We start from the raw sequence: 19812 nt of genomic DNA, 5'->3' as shown, positions 1-19812 counted from the left end.
CTAATGCAGATAACAAATACTTCCAGAATCAAAAAAGTTTCCTTTTGCCCCTTTGTGATATTGTGGTTTATTATAAGAAATATACATTTGACCTTTGTCCCTATTTCTGACAAGAGCTCCTGAAACCCTTGGCATTTCCTCGGTTAGAAGAACAATAAAGGTGTCTTTAGTTCTTTCAACCACTCGAGTTTATGTCAATGAGGTGACTTTTGTAAAGCCCCTAGAAAACCACATTTTGAGGTTTGATTACCAAGGGAACTAAATTGTAATTAGAGGGGTGAAAATTTCAGCCCTATCCCTGACCTTCCAGAGGGTCTGGAGGTTGAATTAATCACCAGTAGTCAATAATTTAATCAATCATGCCTATGTAATGAATGCCGAAGATCCCAAAGGATGGTGCACATGTCGAAGCGCTGGAAGAGTGATATACTTGGAGAGGGGTACATGAACTCTGTGCCCTTCCCCACACACCTTGCCCCATGCTTCTCTTCCATATTGCTGTTGCTGAGTTGTATTCTTTTAAAATAAGCTGGTAATTAGTGTGCAAACTGTTTCACTGAGTTCTGTAAGCTATTCTAGCAAGTGATGGAAATGGAGGAGAGGGTATAAGACACTTCTGATTTATAGAAGGTTGGTCAGAAGCACAGGAGACAACCTGGACTTTTGATTGGCACTTAAAGTAGGGGGATCCTTGTGGGACTGAGCTCTTAACATACGGAATCCCACACTATCTTTAAATAGATATACTCAGAATTGAATTAAATGATAGGACACTGTGGTGTTCACAGAATCAGATAATTACTTGGTTTGGCAAACAAACCAACAAACAAATACTCCACACATCTAGTGTCAGAAGTGAAATATTGCCGAAACCGGTTTGGCTCAGTGGATAGAGCGTCGGCCTGTGGACTGAAAGGTCCCGGGTTCAATTCCGGTCAAGGGCATGTACCTGGGTTGCGGGCATATCCCCAGTAGGAGATGTGCAGGAGGCAGCTGATCGATGTTTCTCTCTCATCGATGTTTCTAGCTCTCTATCTCTCTCCCTTCCTCTCTGTAAAAAATCAATAAAATATATTTAAAAAAAAAAAAAAAGAAGTGAAATATTGAGTATAATAGTGATAGAATAGTGAATAGACAGAAAACAGAGGAGTTTTTCTCTACACTCTTGTGATCCATTGGTTATTTCATTCCTGTTCTCAGGCAGGCACTCAACCTGCTTTTGGTAATTATAGATTTGTTAATAAAATCTTGAATTCATATCAATAAAATTATGTAATATGTAGATACTATATGAATGGTTATTAAACACATGAAAAGAATGTCAACATTTTTAGTCATTAGAAAAATAAAAACTATAATGAAATATGGATACATACTTATTTGATTGGCTAAAATTACAAAGATTGGCCCTAGCTGGTTTGGCTTAGTGGATAGAGCCAGTGTCAATTTTATTTGGGTAAAATTACTCCAGATTTGTTCCACTTTGAAGAAGTACATCAGAAGTTAAAGCAAAATATGAACTATTTAAGGGATAAACAAAATCACTCTATTCCTTTTTTTTTTTAAATATATTTTATTGATTTTTTACAGAGAGGAAGGGAGAGAGATAGAGAGTTAGAAACATCGATGAGAGAGAAACATCGATCAGCTGCCTCCTGCACATCTCCCACTGGGGATGTGCCCGCAACCAAGGTACATGCCCTTGACCGGAATCGAACCCGGGACCCTCAGTCCGCAGGCCGACGCTCTATCCACTGAACCAAACCGGTTTCGGCATCACTCTATTCCTTTTAATACCTTTGCTTTCTTATAGCCTTTCATAATTTGTCAGCCTTTCATAAAGCTCTTTTAATTTGATAACTTTTTACTCTATATTCAGCCATAAGCTCTCTTTGTATTATTCATACTAAATCAAATGATTGCTCTTATTGTTATTATGAATAATTTTTGGTTATGAATTTTAGTATAGTCTGTTTTCCTAGATGCTTACAATTGGCTCATGAGTACTGTGACTTTTATTTGTTCTTCTTAAGAGCAATCCCCCACTCTTCTCTTGTCAATTAGAGCCATAAAAAATGAACTTAAGCTTCTCTTTACCCTTTCACTTTTTCCTGTATAATGTACCTTGCTTTGTTCTAATATACAAATTGTATGTTTATTTCTCCTGCTGATAGTATGGTACATATTCAGTGACCCCCACATCTTTATACATGACCCAAGTCACGGTCACTTACCCCATTTGCATGCATTCTGCATGTACAGTTTTTACATTTGTTTTCTCCAGATGTTTTATAATTGCTCTCATTCTCTCACTTACAAAAGAAGATCCCATAATATTAATTAAAAGCAATCTTCTACTTTGACCAGCTAGACCAACTTATAATAGGCAAAACCTCCTAGACAAATCATAGGACCAGAATCTTCATCCAAACTTAGAGAAGGCAGATGATTTGGAAAGGCTTAATCAGAATGCGTTTGTCACAAATGAAAAAGCATGTTAGTAACTGTGAACATTTTACTAAGAGTAGAGAGAAAATAAACAGCTCCAGACACTTTACAACTAGTAGGAAGAGAATTACATTTTGCTTTCTTTTCAATATGGTAAACATTTCAATCTGGTTTAGGCTACTCACTTCTGTTCTAACTTATACTATCACAGATTGCAATTTACTATTCAAAAATATAATTTTTAAGTTTTTAAATATCTATAATCAAATAAAGTTTACTGAAAATTAAAGAATTTAAATGTTTCACGTACATTTTATCTCTACCTGAGTTTTCCAGAGAGCAGACTCTTAGAGAAAGAATTCCTTATAGGTGATTTATTTGGAAAGGAATAGAGGGTTTTTTTAATCATTTATTTTTTAAAGAAATAACATACTATGTATCTATTTTAGTGCAACGTGATGATGAAATGATGATTCTAAAGTAGAAGAATATATATTACTGATTCAAACTAATCTGAATTCTATTTATAGGTTAATTTTCTCACCAGAATCTTATATCATTCTTACTCATTTTTACACATAGTTACTGAACAGAAAGTGGTGTTAAAAAAAATTCAACTCAGTAAATTTTAAAGGTATTATTGGATTTATTCATTGATTCATGAGTTTAGCAGCATCCAACCTAGCAGATAGAATGTACCTCTACAGAGTAATACAAAATGAAATTATAGGTAGATGGGAGCAGAAACAAGGAAATTATACTAAGCAAAAAAGCAGGTTGATTATTGCAAGGTTACTTTCTTTTAGGGGATGGTGGAGGCCTATCAGGAGATTGCTGGTGGACTAGTTTAAGAAGTTGAAGCCTTAATTATCTCAGTTTAAAAACATAGGGCTTAACATAAGTCACTCTATTTGGAGCCTTTATTTATTTATTTATTTATTTATTTATTTATTTATTTATAATCTTCATCTATGGATATGCTTTTATTAATTTGAGAGAGAGAGAGAGAGAAACATCGAAGTGAGAGAGAAACATAGAAACATGCAACCTAGCTATGCTCCCTGACCAGGAATTTAAACTGAGTCACCTGGCCAGTGCTTATCTTGTTGTTAATATGTCATAAAAGACATCATGCATAAATTCAACTGATAGTTATTGACATCTACAGTGATCAGGAAATGTAATCATCACTTCATATTCACTATTTCTTTCAACTTTCATGGAAATTCATAACTCTTTCCTTTTAGATGAGCAAACTATGTTTAAGAAACAATTATTTACTCAAGTTGTTAACTAAATGGTAGAACTATGGTGTATCTTCTGGGGAATGTGTTCATTTGGGGAGAGGGGAAGGGGAGTTCAGAGTATTAGAGACCATTCAACCTGTTGCAAGGAGGGATGAGACCATTAAAAGCTTGGTAGAGGGGTTATGTTAGAGCAAGATTACTGGCTTCATAATAGAGAGGCACGTGGTATATTTAACAGGAAAGAAACGTAAAAGGAAGTTAAAAGGGTGAGTAAAAAAGTAAAGATCATGTTTTTATTGGGAAATCTTGTATTGAGATGTTGATTTGCATTTGAAATCAGCACTGCCATGCCTTATCTCTCATCTTTCTTATCTGTCACCATTAACCTCTCATTCCTTAATCCATGACTAACTGACTTCCAGCCATATCACTTTGACAAAATGTCATCAGTGACATCACTGTCTCTAAATCCAATGGATATTTTTAAGATCTCATCTTCATTGACCTTTTTCATATGTAAAAGTATTGATTGCTCTTTTCCATTTTTAAATAATTCTTCCATGTTGTGTTGTCCTGTACACTCCCTGCTCTGAACCACATTTCTCTTTCCTTTTTCAGTCTCTGCAATCTCCTCCTCCTCTTTACCAACTGTATCACAAGGTCTTTTTTTTACTTCTTTATATCCTTAGATAATCTCATTTGCACCAGAGTTTCTATTACTATCTATTTCTTGATGATTCACAATTATCTATTTCCATTCCAGATTTCTCTGATCTCTGGACCAGAATTTATACTTGCCTACTCAGCTCTACTGGGGTATCTCCAAGGCACCTCAAATTTATCGTGTTTAAAACTGTTCTCATGTACTTCCTCTTTGTTCCTCAAACCTGTTCCTCTGCTACCACTCCCTATCTCAGTCAGTCACCGCCATCCCTGAAATGTCCTCCTCCTCCCCCTAACCCCTACCACAGCTGATGGTGATTAATTAATCATCCAGGTCTGTTGCTTTGGCTTCCGAACACATTGTCTGTTTTATTCTCCATCTCCATTGTCCTAGTTCAGGTCATTTTGCTCTCCTTTTGGAACATCGTGAAGCTTCCCACTCATCTGTACAAATCTAGACTTCCTTGCTTTAGTCATTTTCCACACCATAGCCAACAGAATCTTTTCAAAATGCAAATCTTAACAAGCCATCCCATTTCTGAACACTTTTTAAAAAATAAAGATAAATGCCCTAACCGGTTTGGCTCAGTGGATAGAGTGTCGGCCTGCGGACTGAAGGGTCCCGGGTTCGATTCCGGTCAAGGGCATGTACCTTGGTTGCGGGCACATCCCCAGTGGGGGGTGTGCAGGAGGCAGCCGGTCGATGTTTCTCTCTCATCGATGTTTCTGACTCTCTGTCCCTCTCCCTTCCTCTCTGTGGAAAATCAATAAAATATATTAAAAAATAAAAAAATAAAAAAATAAAGATAAAAATGAATGACGTACCTTAAGAGACCCTTCCAAGAGGGTCTGATGAACCTTAAGCGAGTCATCTGATCTTTTCACCCTCACCCCACTCTGTTTGTCCCCTTCCTCTGAAAGCACCGTAGTCTTTTATGTGCTCCATGATTTCCCAGGAACTTTGCACATGCACTTCCTGTGACCTGGAATAGTTCCTTCCTTCCTTCATCTTATTACTGTTTCCTTATCCTCAGCTCAAGTTTATTTACTCAGAAAAAATGTCTCAGCACCTCTGCCTAAATTACTGTTTGCGTGGTACATACTAATGGAATCATTCATTGCTTTCATAACATGGACCACATTTTATGTTATAAATTTGTGTAATGGCTTTCTTCTTTCTAGACTGGAAGTTCCAAAAAGGTAGAATTTGTGCTTATTTTTGCTCACCATTATAGCCCCCTAATTTGACACAATGCCTATTCTGTAATCGGTGAATATATATTCACGAAGTGAATGATTTAATAAATGCAAGATTGAAAATATTACCTTTCTTATATAATTATTCTTGAGATACTTAGCTTATCTTCTTAACTAGAATAGTCTACTTGGAAAGTAAGTACTGACTTATAAATTCACATTTCCTTCAAATGTGTAAGTTGGCATATAGTAAGTCCTTTATTAACATTTAAACTGAAAAAATATATGTGAAAATTAAGCAATTTAAATCTGTGTTTTGTTTTTGATGTCTTAAGAAATGTTTCCCCTACTGCCTATCATAAGAATCACAAATTCTTGGGTGATCTTCAAAGCAATAGAATCAGAAAAGGAACCTATTTGTGTACATGTTTAAATAATGACCCTTGGCGCTAGCAAGGCAGGTTTGAGAAACATCAATGTAATATAATTCATATATTTATAATAGACATGGTGATAAGGAAAAACTAATGACATAATTCACACATGTCTTTTTTTTATTATTATTATTAGTTAAGGTATTACAAATGTGTCCTCATCCCCCCCCATTAACCCCCAACCTCCCCCCCACACACACACTCATGCTCCCATCCCCCTGTTGTCCATGTCCGTTGGTTTGGCTTATATACATGTATACAAGTCCTTCGGTTGATCTCTTGCCCTTACCCCCGCCCTCCCCTACTTTCCTTCTGGGGATTGATAGCCTGATCGCTGTTTCTCAGTCTTTGGGTCTGTCCCTTTTCATCAGTCTATGTTGTTCTCTATAATCCACAAAGGAGTGAGATCCTGTGGTATTTATCTTTCTCTGACTGGCTTATTTCACTTAGCATAATGCTCTGTCTTTAAAAATATACTCATCTTTCTACTCTTCCTACCTTTCTTTCTTCCATCTATCTCTCTATATAAAAGCCTAAGCGACTGAATGACCAGTTGCTATGATGCACAATGACCATCAGGGGACAGATGCTCAATGCACAAGATCGGCTCCCTCCTGTCTGGATTGGGCCTGTGGGGATTGGGCTGAAACCGGCGACCTGACATCCCCCTAGGGGTCCTGGATTTCAAGGGGGTGCAGGCCAGGCCGAGGGACCCCACTGGTGCATGAATCCATGCACCAGGCCTCTAGTATGTTTATATTGATCTAGTTCAAAATAAAAATCAAGTTTATTTTCAATAGACTTACAAATCTCATCTTCTTTTTCCTGATTCACAAAATAGGCTTTGAATTACATCTAACCAATTTTTTGCTAAGGACAGAAATATGTTTGTCTTCCTGAGTGATGAAGAAATTATTACTGACCCTGACCACCTTGGCTGGAGCATAGTCCTGATGCACTAAGGTTGTGGGTTGTCTCCCTGGTCTTGGCACAAACAAGAATCAATCAATGAGTACATGGATAGGTGGAGCAACAAAGTCTCTCTCTTTCTCTCTCTCTCTCTCTCTCTCTCTCTCTCTCTCTCTCTCTCTTCTTTCTCTCTCTCTCCCCCCCCCCTTTCTCTCTCTATCTAAAATCAATAAATAAAAACTTAAAAGCACAGAAATTGTTGCTTATGTCTTGAAATCAGAAGTACACTGGTTAAAGATTGTATGCTGACCGTGTGGTTGTACCTAGTAAAGTGTTGGCATCATAATCCACAATGGTGCAATTATGTCTCATACATTTAACTAAGTATTCTTTTGGGAAATCTCAGCCTAAATGCTAACATTTTTCTAGGTTCAACTGTGTGGGTTAAATTGCCTGGAAAATAGCTAGGCTGGGAAAGCCTATTGAGATTATTACAATAGTACTTTAGTGAAAAATTAGGGTGTCAAGGAAGAGTTGTACTCAGATGAATGACCTCCTAAGGATTTTATATGAAGGAGCAAGTGGTTTATAGGGAAAGAGAGAGAGGACCTTGTCTTTGGCTCAGCATTTTAAAGGGATAATAAATCAGATTAGTGACATTCTAATGGTTCCTATTTTGGAACAATTAAGATTTCTGCTAGAGTAGAATTTGGGTTTAAGTAATACAACTTAATAACTTAAACACAGCTGTTCAATTCACTTCAGAGAGTCAGGATAAAAGTCAGGTCCCTGGAGAACTCCAAGGGCCCCTCCTTATCCTGGGATAAAAAAAAATATATATATATTAAAGAAAATTGCTGCACAAATCAGTATCTAAAGTCCATTAAAAAAAAAAAAAAAAAGGCAGTGCTAACTCCTGGCACAAAATCATTAGCCACATGATAGCTTCCTCAGGCCCAGGACATCGCTTCCTCTCCAGAGACCTGGGCTCTGCCAATCATCAAAACAACCCTTTATTGTGCAAAAGTGTGTAACCCATGTGTATGGTCTAAAGGACAAATAGTCCCTATTTCATTGAACTTTGTTTTTGGACACATCACCTAATATTGAACTGAAAACCAGGAAGTAAGTAGAAAAGGCATTTTCCCCCCAACCCCCCTGAAAAAAAAAAATCGCAAAGTTCATGCAGTAATGATATTGTTGTTAATTTATTATCTAAGATTTTTCCAAACCATATTTCCCAAATCACTAGCTGCAAAAATAAGGGTTTTAAAAAGAAATTCTTATACTGTCTCTCCTTCTCAAGATATATATAGCATTAAAGGAACATTTAACTTTATATAACCTTCTATGTAAAAAATTTAACAAAACTAATCTCTTAATTCTTATTTTTGCTCAATTAGTCTAAGGTGGGAAATTTTTCTATTAATCTGAAAGTACCTTGGTGACAGAGCCCTCATATTAAACTTTAATTGTTTCACAGTAACTTTCAAAGTGCCTATTTATAGTACTAGATCTTTGTTGAACAATTGAGTGAATAAATGAATGGGTTGGTGGATGGATAAACAGATAGATGAAAGGATTAACAAATAAATGAATAAAAATGATCCTTAGGCCTCACACAATGAATATAATTATTAAGCATAGGTATAGTAAAGGTGTAAAGATGCTAAAGTCAAATACTACCAATATATATAATCCCCTAAAATCATCTTTTTTAATCCATGTATTTACTTTATAGAGGACACTTCTTTTAAATCTCTTCCTTTCTTACCTCTACCTTCCTCAAATCCCTTCCTCCTACCAGCCATTTCTTCTGTATTATTATGAACCCTTTTTGTAATTCTATATACATTACAATTGCAAATTAATTTTCTGCCCCCTCCATTCATAACCAATAATCTCTAATATGTATCAGGCACTCTTCTAAGCACTCCATACACATTATCTAATTTATCCCTGGGCTCTGACTTGTAGCTTGTATTATTGCCCTCATTTTATGTATGTGGAAATTAAGTTAAGGACCTTGCTCAATGCTAGGCAGCTAATCAATGAGAGCCGAGAAAGCTCAGATGTCTGTCTAATTGAACAACCCTTGACACTGTTCTCTCCTACTTACATTTTTTCCACACCAGAGAGGTTTATCTTGCTTGTTTGTCTTGAAAGGCAAGAGCTTTTTCTCCCGATAACTTATATTAGCTCCTCACACATGTGAGTCCCTATGGCAATGAATAAAATAAAACCCACACTCCTAAATTAAAACTCAGGTTATCATTGCATTGCAATATGACAAATATTGTTCATCATAATGATTATGGGACATCAAGGAAAGGAGAAAATATGTGGAATATATCCTAGCTCTAATAGATAGGACCGTCTATAATATAGTTGAAGTATTCTTTATGGTTTAAGATAACAGGGTTTAAAAGGAGCAAATCCTCTACTATCTTAAAAACACCTTATTTAATATGAACTCCCCCATATAGATAGACGATAAAAAAAAATAACTAATGCCCTTTGAATTCTGGATGACAGTTTTATTATATTCAGCTCATATAACTTAGGTATCAGCTACATATATCATGGATGCTTCTTGCCACTCCTGCTGGAATAGTAATAAAATATAACACTAAGATGAGTTACTTGATGAAGTAATTTAAAACTGCAACGTGTTTCCAATACAGCTCTAACATCCTTAGTCAGCTTATGGTTGGAGATCAATGTCAAAATTAGTATGTGGATGTTTGATATGCCAGCCTCCTGGGTTTAGAGCACTTGTAAATTGCTATGGGCTCACATGGCTTTTTGTTGTCATAGCTCATAAAGATAACATAAACAGACATCTGCTAGGCCTCTACTGGGATGAGGTTTGGAAATTGGCTTTTCATGGAATAAGACTTAATTTAGATTAAAAATGGTAATATAGTTTCTAAGTAAAAATATTTTTATCAGCAGATAAATATCACAACAAATTTTGTAGACTGTTGTATGATCACCAGAAAGTCAAATTGTGCACATTCACCTTTTACAGTGTGAGTTTAATAGATTGCAAACTGGTTGTAATTTGGTCTGGTCATTATTATTTGTGAGGAAAAATTTGTCTCTTGAAATCTCTTTAAAAATTAAAACTGCCAAAACCGGTTTGGCTCAGTGGATAGAGCGTCGGCCTGCGGACTGAAAGGTCCCAGGTTCGATTCCGATCAGGGGCATGTACCTGGGTTGCGGGCAAATCCCCAGTAGGAGATGTGCAGGAGGCAGCTGATCGATGTTTCTCTCTCATCGATGTTTCTGACTCTCTCTCTCTCCCTTCCTCTCTGTAAAAAATCAATAAAATATTAAAAAAAATAAAAATAAAAAAAATAAAAATTAAAACTGATGCTAGTTATATTTTTATAATTGAAACAAACACACTGAGAGATAGCACACGAACAGTAGAAGTTTATTGAATCTTTCTTAAAAGTTTTTATTCAACTTTTTATTGAAGAGGTCCCATGAATTATTTAAAAATTATTTACAACTCCTGAATGTTGGACTTAAATTTGTGAGTTGATGAAAGACTAAGTAACTGGAAGGTTTCATTAGTTTATGAAACACTTTTTAAACTACATTTAGCAAAGGTGTTTTAGGTCTTCCTGAAGCATAAGATGGGTAGAACAGTGGTTCTCAACCTTCCTAATGCCGCGACCCTTTAATACAGTTCTTCATGTTGTGGTGACCCCCAACCATAAAATTATTTTTGTTGCTACTTCATAACTGTAATTTTGCTACTGTTATGAATTGTAATCTAAATCTCTGATATGCAGGATGTATTTTCATTGTTACAAATTGAACATAATTAAAGCATAGTGATTAATCACAAAAACAATATGTAATTATATATGTATTTTCCAGTGGTCTTAGGCGACCACTGTGAAAGGGTCGTTTGTCCCCCAAAGGGGTCGCGACCCACAGGTTGAGAACCGCTGGTGTAGGAGATTGTATTTAGCACCTTGACTCTATGCTTTACAGCAAGAAGAAAACTTAGCAGGTAGAATCAATAGGACTTGCTGAGCAGTTTGAGACGGGAAACATAACAAACGAACGGTAAAACCTACAGTCTGGATTGAGCAACTGAGAGAGATCATGGGATATGACAGAGATGTGGTGTGTTTAATTTTATAAACTCATTAAATTGTGAGTTTATTTTTGAAAACGTTGAGTTTATTTGTCTATGTTTCAAGAGGCAGTTAAGATTATATATATAATTAGAGATTAGAAGAATGATCTTGCCTAGGAAAAAAATGGAAACCATGGAAGTACTTAAGATTTCTGATAGAGAATAGGTAGAGTAATAAGAGAAGATGATCTATAGAAGTATTTTTAGTACAACTAACATTTACGAAATGATCAGAGGAGTTTGGTGAGAAGAAGCCAGAGAGAAAAAAGAAAAATCAGGGAATTATGGCATTATAGAAGCCAAGAAAAAAAAGACACTTTCTAGAAGGAATCGGTAAACAATCATTGGTTCATTTGTGAATTAATTCACAAATGTTCATTAATTTCCTACTTGGCATTAAGCCCAAGTGTGGAAAGCCCACATATGGACTCTGCACTAAGGGAGCTTACAGTAAAGTGAAAAAAATAAAGGTAAATCAAACAATAACACATAAATCTTTTATTGTAAATTTTAAGTTGGAAAGAGTAGAATTGTTATAGTGAGCTATAACAGTAGGAAGCAGGTGAGCTTCTGTTCTGTGAATTCTGGGTCCTCTGTCTCAAGAGTTGACTCAGACTCAAGGTTTGAAGAATAAGGAACTCTTAAGGCATGCATTGCAGAGGGCAGTTCTGGAAATGAAACACCCACCAAGGACCTGCTATCGGAGGGACAGGGCCACGTGCCCTGAGCACTAGGAATTATCCTGAAACTTTATTTTAGCAGGAGAATGATCTCAGCTTCCAGAAGTGTTTTAGAAAGTAAAACTAAGCCCTAGCTGGTTTGGCTCAGTGGATAGAGCGTCGGCCTGCGGACTGAGGGGTCCCGGGTTCGATTCCAGCCAAGGGCACGTGCCTGGGTTGAGGGCTCGATCCCCAGTGGGGGCCGTGTGGGAGGCAGCCAATCAATGATTCTCTCTCATCATTGATGTTTCTCTCTCCCCCTCTCCTTTCCTCTCTGAAATCAATAAAATATATTTAAAAAAAAGAAAGTAAAACTAAATAATTACTTTTACTTTTAAGCTGCCAACCGTTCAGAGACAGTGATCCAAGGGGGGGGCGGTGGGGGTGGGGGTGGTATTTGAATCTGGAATATTTGTTTCAGGCTGAGAATAATTATGAGGACTATGCATTGTTTATTAATTTATTAAATATTTATTAATTCTTTTACATATGTGAGATACAAGGGAGAATGAGTGCCAAATTATTCTTTAAAAAATTATCTTTAGCATGATTATAACAATGATTTAAAAGGTAATTTATACATTCACTTATTTTAAGTATATAATTAAATGTTTGGTAAGTTTACCAAGTTGTCACCAATTTTATCATTCTTTGATAAAATTTTTATACATTAACCAATGAATTATCCCTCCCTTGGATGGCAAGAGATGATCTATGCTCCAGGGTGATCAATGAATTATTGTCCTTACAAAGCCTGTATAGGAGGGGCAGTGTTAGAGATGCTTCCTCCTAGGAACAAATCACACTTGGTAACCCTCAGTTTGAAACTGAAAAGAAAAGAAAATCACAATTTTTAATATGCCACATATTAATGAAAAAATCATTTCTATATAATTTCTCTTCCTGTGTTGTTTTTCTTTTAGTAAGTCCATTAGGGCACCCTTACTCTGGTATCAGTTTTCAAAAGAAACTACTCACTCAGTTCAGTCTGTATGGGTCTGGGTCTGTGGTGATTGTTTAATCCATAGGTAAGAAAAATTGTCTCTGGGTAAAAAAAATGAATTGTTCAATGTCCCACAGTGGACCTGTTGATGAGACAAACTTAAGTTCACAGGCACAGCCCAAGATTCTCTACAGTGACCGGGTCCCCTGTTCTGGGGATATAGTTCAGAAAAACATTTTGCCACAGATTCACAATGAATCACCTGATGAGTAATATGCTGTTGGAATCTGTGAGTTTAATGAAGTCTTCTCTTCATGGTGGGTTGGAATACACGTGTTCAGATACTTACACTAATGCAGCGGTTCTCAACCTGTGGGTCGCGACCCTTTTGGGGGTCGAACAACCCTTTCACAGGGGTCACCTAAGACCATCGGAAAACACATTTATAATTACATATTGTTTTTGTGATTAATCACTATGCTTTAATTATGTTCAATTTGTAACCATGAAAATACATCCTGCATATCAGATATTTACATTACAATTCATAACAGTAGCAAAATTACAGTTATGAAGTAGCAACAAAAATGATTTTATGGTTGGGGGTCACCACAAGCTGAGGAACTGTATGAGGATCGCAGCATTAGGAAGGTTGAGAACCACTGCACTAATGTCTTATAGCAAAACAGTGTGGCTATTGCTTAGCAGTACTTCTTTTGATATTTACAAAAGAACAGAATTAAAAGAAAGGAATAAGCATATCTTTGTGGTTTATATGTTTTTGTAATAAAATTCTCTATGCTTTGTTTCAAAAATCTGAGATGATTATGCTGCCCTGCTACGGGTATTGTTGGGGAGCACACTATATATGGGAATAAAAATGTGAAGTGATTGTTTCTTGAATATAATAGAAACCGATTAAACATTTGTGGACTCACTTTAATGAATAATCTAACTCCAAGGGAAATATAAATGTTTCTTTTGCTGATAAATTATATAACTGTGCTATTATAAGTGTACACCTGTATATCAATATTTTGTATGTTAAAATAGTCAAATTATCATTGGATAATTGCAGCATATTATCAGTTTTTTTTTCTTTGGCATTTTGCATGGGGTCCTTTTTATTTTAAACTTCCTTATGCTAACTTTAAGTACAGTCATTTTCTCCAGTGTAAGGCTTTTACTATGTTAAAATGGAAACAATCTCCATTGGTTTCGATATTATAATGGCATTTGACCATTTTCCATTTTCAGAAAAGAAAGCTCACAGCAATGTACATTGAAAAAACAATTTTCAATCACATTCAGAATGTGCTGCTTTGTTTCAATATGACCAATTTAGAAACTATGAATGCCTTTTAAATAAAATAATCTCTTTGTTTTGCTTATGTGTCTTCGTTTTGCTTATGCTTTGCTTAATCGTCCCTTTTGTTTTGCTTTGTTTTGCTTTTTATCTGAAAGGTGTAGTAAAAAGAGGGCCATCACTGTCTCTGTGAAGTAAATTGAGATTTTTTTTTTATTTCCTTTTTCGGTCATGTGACTCTATTTCTTAACTAGTGTGACTAATGTGGTTTAAAATAACAATTATGCTATTACTAATGAAAAGTGTGTTGGCAGCTATGTGCTGGTAATAGCCAAATGTCACAGAGCACCCATTTTCCTCTTAGTTTGGTGATTGTGAAAAAGTTTTAATGAAGAAATAATGGAATGGCTAATGTTACAACAGAGTAAAATTTTACTTTGATTTACTGAAAAGGTACAGAATAATAAGCAGCCAATTCATTACTAGTCACAAAGCATAGCAGTTAGGCATCAAATAATTTTTCTTCTACCTTTGAAAGCTAATCAAGATTTCAGGCACAATACAGATTACTGGAAAAAAAAACAACCCACATTTTACAAAATTAATGGTAAATTAGATTTAAGCAACAGTTTCAAAATGGCAAAAAAAAAGAGTTTAGGAAGAGACTAGATATTGTCGTAACACTAAACAAACTTGAAGATGTTTCAATAGCTTTGTTATTTACAAATTTGATTAAAATAGTGCATATGATGATTATCAGGAGATTATCGTTTACAACTGAGCTAGAAGCACAACATAAACTATGGTTCTTAATAGGATTTTAATTATATGTTTCATTAAAGTTACTGGTAATCCAAGTTTATTACATCTGCAACTTTTGAATAGAAAAACACGTGATGTAAGTGTGCCCCCCTGTGGCTACAGACTAGTTTGTAAGACTGTCAGAAAAGACCTCCATGGAAAGAGAGCCGTAACTGGATCTATTCTCTAGTGAGCACTTACTCCATCCCAGGCAGAGGCTGTCTCTCCTCTTTTTAAAGATAATCAAAGGTAGAAGATTCATAATTTCTCTTACAGTTCTCACAAATATTTTATTTTTAGTAGCCATATATGCTAAGAAACATATCCAGCTCTGATCGTGAGGTGGTGTAACATAGTAAAAACACATAAATCAACACAAAGCACTTTTCCTCATATGCATATTGTTAGATGAAAAGTCAAGCCTGAGTGATTTTCTGCAAGTAGCTTAAAATACATTTTGGATTAAATAGGATAATGGGTCAAGGAAAACATTGTCGTAGGCAGGTCCATAACCTGAAAAAGTAGTTTGCCCATTTGTGTCGTGTTTGTAAAAATTGATATATTTTATAAATTTTGTCAATCAACAAAATATTGCATACCTATAATGTATATTATAGATTCCACAGATTTGCAAAGCCCTTTTCCATAAAGCATGTTGTAGAGTTGCCAATAATTTTATTTTGACACCAAAATGTTACCTAGTTAATACTCTTTTTTCATTTCTCTCTCCAGTGACTAGGGCCATGATGCAAAGACTTGTCTGTTGACATGTTCATGTTCCTGGACAGCCTCTGCAAGGGCTAGTTGTCAATGACCCGTTAGATATAGGCCTGCACCAGATCCCTGAGGCAGCGCATGTGATGACAACTGGACAAATCTTAGACATGCATGAGCTGGGAGTGTTAGAAATCTAAGGTAAGCAGGACTCAGGGACAGTCTGAGTCAGGAAGAGAAACCTCAAAGAACACAAAAGGAAAATATCAGTATAATCAGGTTTGAACTTTAAATGAAAACCACTAAGACTGCTTCTTTGAGACACTATAAATGCAAAAAAAACCCCAAACCTAACTGTCCAGTTAAACATTGAATTTTCAATCGAAATACGCGTTTCAGTTCTAAGCAACTTGAACATTTCTAGTCTCAGTGTGCGTTTCTTCCAGCTAAAGCATCGCTTCCTATATTTTCCATTTTGTTACTTTTTAAAAATTAGCCCAAAATGCTGTGCATCTGCACCAACCATTTTTTAAAAATATATTTTTATTGATTTTAGAGAAGAAGGGAGAGGGATAGAAACATCAATGATGAGAGAGAATCATTGATAGGCTGCCTCCTGCACGCCCCCTACTGGGGATCAAGCCCGCAACCCAGGCATGTGCCCCTGGCCAGAACCGAACCTGGGACCCTTCAGTCCGCAGGCCGATGCTCTATCCAGTGAACCAAACCGGCTAGGGCATGCATCAACCATTTTTAATTAAAATTTTAATGTAAAATAAAACATAGAGTCAAATTTAAGGTTGCAATCATTAAAGAAATAATGCAAACATCTACTTTATATTTTCTCTATTAAACATTTCTCTGTTTAATAAAGATTTTTTTTTTAGCATAGTAAACGTTTTTAATTTGGAGGAAGATTTTAATTTCAATCAGTATTGGAATAAATTTAAGTTGTTTTTATTTGTTTTAATAATCCAAATTTACCTCTAATTATAGATTGGTCATTTAGCATTTTTTTAAAGTTCTCAGATTATAATATTTCATAAATAAATATTGATGCCTGTCAGTTTTTTGCACAGATTGAAATTAGTTTTGCATTTTTAAAAGACAAATTGAACCATTTTGTACCCAACCCTTTCTACCTGTGTTACCTAACAGAGGAATCCTAATGGTAAGCCAGAGTCAAAATCTAAATAACTATAATAGTAACAGTTCAAACAGTATCTTAATCTTTTCTGGAAAATTCTTCTCACCCTGAGGGAAACAAACAGTTTAAAGTAGAGTAGAAGGAAAAAAGACAAAACACAATGGAAGAAATAATAGCATTTGTAATCTTAATTTACAATCTCATAGCATTGAATATCTCCTAGCAAAATGTTGGGCTGTTGTCACATAGATGTTATTTTTTAGCCAAAACGTTTTATTGAGTGCCTGAACTAAATATATTTTCATGCTTTTGTTGTTGTTGTTCTTGGTATCTTAGGCTCCTTAAAAATGTATATTCAGCACAAAAATTTAAAAACAGTTTTTCTTAGACAGATTTGTTTATAACTGCTTTTGTGGTTTTGAAGATAAACCCAGGGACACTCTAATAAAGGTTACTTACTGAGTAGTGATCATCCTATGTTTTGGAAAGGAAATATGTTACAGAACAATGAAGTAGCAGCTAAATCAAATGGAGCTACAGATTGGCATATTGCTTGATTTATGTTTCCTTCATCTCATCTACATTGTAAACACCTAAGTAGCTATTTTTTCAGAATACTAAATCTCATGCATTGACCTACTATTCTGATCTATATCAGCTTCTTCTACAAGTGTTGAAAGTAAACAATATTGAGACATACTTGAAAAGTATATGTTGTAAATGGTACACACATTAAAAAAGAAAAGGCATTTTTTTCTGTTCATACATAATATGATTTAGATTGCAGGGCACCAAATTAACTTTTAAAAAGGAGGCTTTGACCATTAGCATACCATGTGACATTTAGCATGAACCATATGGTACCAAGAGAAAAGCTCAGTCTTTCTCTTCTAAAAAAACATCTCCTAATTTACTTGCTCTTTCTTTCTACTTCTTATTTACAAAAAATATATATACTAATGATAAGACACTGAATTCGTTTTCTCTCTTAAAGTCTAAGAATTGACCCCTAACCAAAAATTGTAATAATGTTCCTTGCTGTTCTGGAATAAAATGGGGGAAATGAGCATTCCATTGAGAACTCTTGTTAACATCTTTACACTGTGTACTTGACCATTCATTGTCCCCTGTTTTCAATCAGCAGAAATAGATGATTAAAATCTTCAATTCCACAGGTAAATTAAGCATTAATACTATTTTCTAAGGAAAAAAAGGAAGCAGATAAAATTGCATGCATTTTCTTGCATATGTAATTTTGCATCAACAAGTGAACATTTCATTTGCAGCTGGCTAAACAGGAATAATGGACCAGTAAAATACCACATGTATCACCTTTGATTAGTCTCTATAGTACAGGCACAGTTACATTAGCAACCAAAATGAATGCCTCTCAAAATCTGGCCAATGGAAATAATATGGATTACCTGGCACTTTTAATTTTTCTATGATCAAAAATAGGCCACAACGCAGAACTTAATTTCCAAGCAAATTCAATGCCAGTGATTTGTACTGATGTAGAATTTCTGATATATACCAGTTTTCAGACCCAAGGACATCAAAGACACCTCATCCTCAATGTCCCACAGAAATAAAAACTGATCCAGATACAGGTGACAATAAATTCAAACTTTGCGTGAAAACTTTTTGCTTTATAATGCTACTTACATTTCTAGATATGTTAATGTCTATTAAAACAACACATCACATAGCACCTTTCCTTCTATATCTTGAAAAACTACATAGGCAAGAATGGAAGGAAAAAAGAGGTTGTTAGAAAAGTCCACAATCTTTCAGATTCTCTTTGATTATTATATCTGTAACTGCATCAAACACGAACTTGACATTTTGGGTATCTGTAGCACAGGTCATGTGGGAATAAATTTCCTTATCTTCTTTTCTTAAATTCAGGTCTAGAAACTGGTTCTTGATGTAGTTCCCTGCATCTTCAAATGTATTTGGCCCTTTTTTAAAAAGAAATTAAACATTAATTGCATAAGAAATAAAATTATAAATAATGTCAGTAAGTTTTAAGATTGTACTTTGTGTGCTTCTATTTAATGTACTCTGTACTAAAAAGTCAATATTGGCAATTCTCAATTATCTGGGATTTATGTAATGCCTACTTTGTGCTGGGAACTATACTTAACCACTGAGGACTTCAAGTGGCTAATATTTAACCTCTACATCAATAGAGGAGAAATACTAATATATTTACACAACCAAGTAAGTGAGTAATGAAGCATATATATATATATATATATATATATATATATATATATATATATCAAAGTCTGTGTGTCTATATGTGCATTTAGTTTCATATGAACAAAATGAAGAAAAGAATAAAAGTTACAAAGTAAACTGCAGAATGAGGTGGTATTTGAGCTAGACCTTAAGGAATAGCTAGAAGAGAACAGAAAAATTATATGAGTGAAAAGCAAAAGTGAGGGTGAGAATGGCCTATGCCACTAGACTTCAGGGTCGAGTTGAGAAGTTAATGTGCATTTTGGAGAATTGGGTTTGGTAAAAATGAAAGATTTTCATAGAGGGATTGTAGGAAGTCACGTAGAGTAGGTGGTATGGGCCAGATTGTGAACTATGTTGCTAACTAAACAAAGCAGCTAAAATGAGAAATGTAAGATAGAGAACTATTCTTGACTGATGTTTTAGTAAAGTTAAATAAAGAGCCAATGAAGGCTGTGCTTAAAAGGAAGTTAGACTAGTAGCAGGCCACACAATGGATCAATTGGGAAAGGCAGAAATAAAATAAGAAGGCTAACAAATACAGGACACCTAAAAATGACCTACTTCTGGCTTTAGCAGAATGTGCTGAGTGGGTACCTAACACAGGAGAGAATGGTAGCATAAAGATTTTCCAAGAAGGTAAGGTTTTATTTATTATTACCAGGAGAAAAATCCCACAAGGGATGATCTTTAAAACAATGTAACAGCTAAGATTCCAAAACACTGACAACACCAAATGCTGGCAAAGATGTGGAGCCATAGGAGCTCTTATTTATTGCTGATGGGGATGCAAAAATGATACAGCCACTTTTGAAGGCAATTTGTCAATTTCTTAAAAAGTTAAAGGAGGTCTTATCATATAATCCGGAAATTGTACTCCTAGG

At 35.2% G+C, this 19812-nt stretch overlaps 2 protein-coding genes across 2 annotated transcripts in view; one reads left to right on the top strand and one right to left on the bottom strand.

The window, feature by feature from the left end:
• Positions 1 to 19812, top strand: part of CD36 (CD36 molecule (CD36 blood group)) — a 275923-nt gene that overhangs the window by 49601 nt on the left and 206510 nt on the right. The window contains exon 2 of the mRNA XM_081102358.1: positions 15556 to 15738. The gene's annotated coding sequence lies outside the window, so the exon portion shown is untranslated. The remainder of the gene's footprint in view (positions 1 to 15555; positions 15739 to 19812) is intronic.
• GNAT3 (G protein subunit alpha transducin 3) overlaps positions 18455 to 19812 on the bottom strand; it is a gene marked incomplete at both ends in the record, with an annotated part of 47545 nt that continues 46187 nt past the window's right edge. The window contains one exon of the mRNA XM_081102360.1: positions 18455 to 18645. Coding sequence (XP_080958486.1) covers positions 18455 to 18645 — 191 coding nt within the window. The remainder of the gene's footprint in view (positions 18646 to 19812) is intronic.

This window comes from Myotis nattereri, assembly GCF_964212035.1.
Source record: "Myotis nattereri genome assembly, chromosome: 11".
In the NCBI taxonomy this organism is placed as follows: Eukaryota; Metazoa; Chordata; class Mammalia; order Chiroptera; family Vespertilionidae; genus Myotis; species Myotis nattereri.
Note: the sequence above shows the minus strand (reverse complement) of the source record. Positions and strands in the feature narration are given on the sequence as shown.